Source organism: Nicotiana tabacum, chromosome 19 (assembly GCF_000715075.1).
Source record: "Nicotiana tabacum cultivar K326 chromosome 19, ASM71507v2, whole genome shotgun sequence".
Classification (NCBI taxonomy): Eukaryota; Viridiplantae; Streptophyta; class Magnoliopsida; order Solanales; family Solanaceae; genus Nicotiana; species Nicotiana tabacum.
Window position 1 is genome coordinate 120,913,883 of NC_134098.1, and position 4,303 is coordinate 120,918,185.

A 4,303-nucleotide genomic window follows, 5' to 3' on the forward strand; every position below is an offset into this window, starting at 1 on the left:
GATAAAGTTTTGATAAGTGAATATATATTTAGCAAAAATTGACAAATATATGATTCATTAAAATATTCTAATGGAAAATTTTTTTAGTAACACATAGTATAGTTATTTTCTTAGTCGTCTAACAATAATTTTTCGTTAATGTACGCTTTTAAGGTTAACACATGAGAGGATCCCAAATATTTCTACATTTTTAAAGAAAATTCAATATAAAGTCTTAAAATAGATATATAATTTATATATTTATATGTCGGTTTGGTTCGGATTTTTTTATTCAATACCAAACCAAGTCAAACCAAACCTAGTCGAATTTTTTAATCGGTTTGGTTTGATTTTTCGATTTGGTGCGGTTTTTCGGTTCGGTGTGAACACCCATATCCACGAGTATGCTATATGCACTAACTTAAAATCTTAAATCAGCTTTTACTATAATCAGTCGTAATGCTCTAACTTAAAATCTTTAATCATCATTTATAGTAACAGATAATATGGGAAATCATAACCTTAGATTAGGAGTTTAGCTACTTATACTCATAGTAACAATATCTAAAAAATTTTGCATAATTAAATTACAAAGTAAGGATAAAGGGATGTAGAAATCAATGAGTCTACCTCCCAACGGTTGTTCCAAGAGTTATCTTTGCCTTCGGTTGTCAAGAGTCCTCAAAAGTGATATTTTTTGGTCTATTTATATATGTAGGAAAAGACCTAAACGCGTAGGCCAAGTCCTAGTCAAACCAGGAGACGAAATAAATCTTCAAAGCTCGGAATGTGCGCACCTTAGACCTGGCCTCGCGAGGCTTCACGCGAGCTGAAGCCCGCCCTAGACCTGGCGTCGCCAGCTTCAACGCCTGGTGGATCTCGCGTTACCCCTTGCCTAGCTTGCTCCCACGCGAGCTAAAAAGCTCGTCCAGCCTGTTCTAACGCCCACTTTAGGCATGGCTTCGCCAACTTTTTCATTTGTAGACTGCTCACTTCTTTCTTTCTTCTTTTCAACTGTTTTTGAGCACACTTTAGACTTTAAGTATTCCTTTTGCTCTACTTTCTTTTTCAATTCACCTACACATAAAATAGACTCTATTACGCGCAACTAAAGTGTAGTTTATTATTAACGCATATAAAATGCAAGGCACATAATGTACTAAAATACGGAATTATAGCCACACATCACTTTTACTATAATCAGTCGTAATGCTCTAACTTAAAATCTTTAATCATCATTTATAGTAACCAGCAATATGTTGTAATAGTGATGGAAACCACGATTTAAAATTTATGAATTCGAGATTCTATCCCTTTTAAGTTAGCGAGTCTTAAATTGTTTACTCTTTTTTGGTAATTAAAAATTTATTTACCAATTGAAGATATGGACAAAAAAGACACCTAGCATATTTGGACAAATGACCCCAAATTTACCAACACAAAAGGAAAAAAGAACTACAAACCACTAGAACAACTAAACAAAGGCTATCTATGGATAGAAATCGAGAGCCTCCAGCTTCTTCATCAACCGAGCTTTCAGGCTTTCTCTGCAATAAACCTCTTGCACTACCAACTTGATAATTATCTTCTGATTGTGGTTCTAAATTAATATTATATACATATTAAGTGAATTTTATAAATATAACAGCTTACTGGTTTCGTCGAACCCTTATCTTTAAGGTTAGCTCCGTCCCGTGTTGTATGCACTAAATTAAAAGGTGCCGAAAATATGAAGTCAATTTTAAGTAGTCAGTATCCCACTTCCATACAGTATAATCTCCTTGTCATAGCTAGAAAAAACTTCAACGACCAAAACCTGAATTTTGAACCAAATGGAACTTTAACTAAAGCAGCCCCCCCCCCCCCCCCCAACAAACCCCAAACTACCTTAAAGTCAACGTTAACAAATATATTGAGTAATATCTCACTTAAAGAATACATTTTGTATATCCTTGAGAAATGTGTATTAATTACTCCATTTCAGTTTTGTATATCCTTGAGAAATGTGTAGTAATTAATCTATCTCAGTTCATTATCTCAAATGGAGTAATATTAATTTAACACCCATTTGGTTGCTTAGATTTTTGTGCTTTTTTGCTCTTTCCTTCACGAGATTTGCGCTTTATTCAAGCTTATGAACATGCCCAGCTGTGGTTTAAGCTTAGTGTTCACGATTTTCCAGCTCTTTAGTCCACTTGGTATTGGTTTCTAGCAATTTTTATTGTTAACTTTTAAGCTAATGTATGCTAGTTCATTGGAAGTTTCATCACTGTTTTTTCTAGTTTCCAGTTATACATCCATGGTGCTGAATCCAGGTAATACATAATACTTGATCTGCTTCTTCACTTGATTATATGAATTCCATTGCTGTGTGCTTTGCTTGACGTGTCAATGCATATAGAAAATGCACTCAATCTGACATTGAATCTTTGTTCTGCTTTTGGTTTCATCTGATTTGGAAAACTTACAACAGAGTTATTAGGATTTTAGTATTGACAATGGGTGAGTCCATCTTTTGCTTTAGAAAATGTAGATTAGGAAGAATAATGGGTTGCATTCAGCTTGTACTAGGTTCCCTTGTTATAATCGTGAGCCTTTCGAGTTTGTTAAGGTTTTATTCTGCTGGATTTTTTGTGCATGATGAGGATATATGTCGCCATTTCTATGGCGTGAAAGATATCTATGATCATTTTGACATAATAGCTCTAACTTCTCGGGTTGATGAAGTGCTCAAAAAGATGGAAACTTTGCAAGATAAGATTGAATTGATTGTCCAAGAAATGGAAAAGAACAAAGATCAGTTGCATAGAAGCGGTATTTCCAAATTGGAATACAAGAGATTCTTGGAAGAAGAGGTGATTAAGCCTTTATATTCAGCTCATATTTCCCTTAGGCAAATTAGGCTGCCTAGAGTTGAGAATATGACAATTAAAGAAGACCCTTTGATTAATACCTTTGTGATTGAGGAGATCCGAAAGTATATCACCCTGAAGGAGAATAGACATAAGAAGGTTAACATTTATGGAACAGAAGGGATTTATAACACGATAGGGCATGCTTGTGTATCGATTAAGAAAGAATTGGAGGAATATATGGATTATGATATTGGATCATATTGTAAAGATGATTGGAACTTGGCTCAGAAGCTTATGATTAATGGTTGTGATCCTTTGCCTAGGAGAAGGTGTTTGACAAGGGCTTCTAAGCTCTATCAAAAGCCTTATCCGATCAACGAGTCCTTGTGGAGGATCCCGGATGGGAGAAATGTTAGGTGGAACAATTATATTTGCAGGAACTACGAGTGCTTATCGAGTAAGAATCCTAAACGAGGCTATACTAAGTGCAGTGGATGTTTCGAAATGGACAAAGAAGAGCTAAAATGGGTAACAAATTCTTCACTTCCTGTGGATTTTATGATCAAAGATGTTTTGGGAATTAAGCCGGGGGAGATCAGAATTGGTCTTGATTTTGGTATTGGTACGGGGACTTTTGCTGCAAGAATGAGAGAGCAGAATGTGACAATCATCTCAACTGCACTGAATCTTGGAGCTCCTTTCAGCGAGACGATAGCACTTAGGGGTTTGATTCCGCTATATGTGACATTGAACCAAAGGCTTCCTTTCTTTGATAACACTATGGATTTGATCCACACTGCTGGACTTATGGATGGTTGGATTGATCTGCAGCTGTTGGATTTTATCCTATTTGACTGGGATCGCGTTCTGAGACCAGGAGGATTGTTATGGATCGATCGATTCTTCTGTAATAGAAAGGATCTGGATGACTTCATGTATATGTTTCTGCAATTCAGGTACAAAAAGCATAAGTGGGCTATTTCTCCCAAGTCCAATGATGAAGTTTATCTTTCTGCATTATTGGAAAAGCCTCCTCGATCGTTATGATCGTATGAAGTCTTAGAGTTGTCTTTGTTATAGTGACATGGTATTCATAGGATTTATATATCTCCAACAATTGTTCTTGTGTCTGAAAATTTGTACTAAGAAAGTTGTGCTTCTCTTTGTTATCAAAAGACTCAGTCTCTGTTGCTAAAAAAATGCATAATTTCTTTTGATTTCCATTTTCCACTTTCACAATCAAGAACTAAATACAGTATATATAGAATACTGCCGAATCTTCTCATATTCATAATTTCTGCGCTCTTCCCATCAGGAAAGAAACAAAAATATCCCCAATTAACATAGAAATAAGAGGAACGAAAGATTCTCAAGAAGCCACAACAAAAGCCTGCCCAATAAGATAGCTGCTGCGGCTAGCATCTTTAGTAGTTATAGCAGAAAGTGAGATGTATACAACTGCTAGTAGT

At 35.6% G+C, this 4,303-nt stretch overlaps 1 protein-coding gene across 1 annotated transcript; it reads left to right on the forward strand.

The window, feature by feature from the left end:
• Positions 1-1,913: 1,913 nt before the first annotated feature.
• On the forward strand, positions 1,914-4,008 carry LOC107832612 (putative methyltransferase At1g29790). The gene has a single exon (XM_016660472.2). It carries the CDS (start codon positions 2,478-2,480, stop codon positions 3,879-3,881), a length of 1,404 nt encoding a protein of 467 aa, XP_016515958.1. The 5' UTR covers positions 1,914-2,477; the 3' UTR covers positions 3,882-4,008.
• Positions 4,009-4,303: the final 295 nt, after the last annotated feature.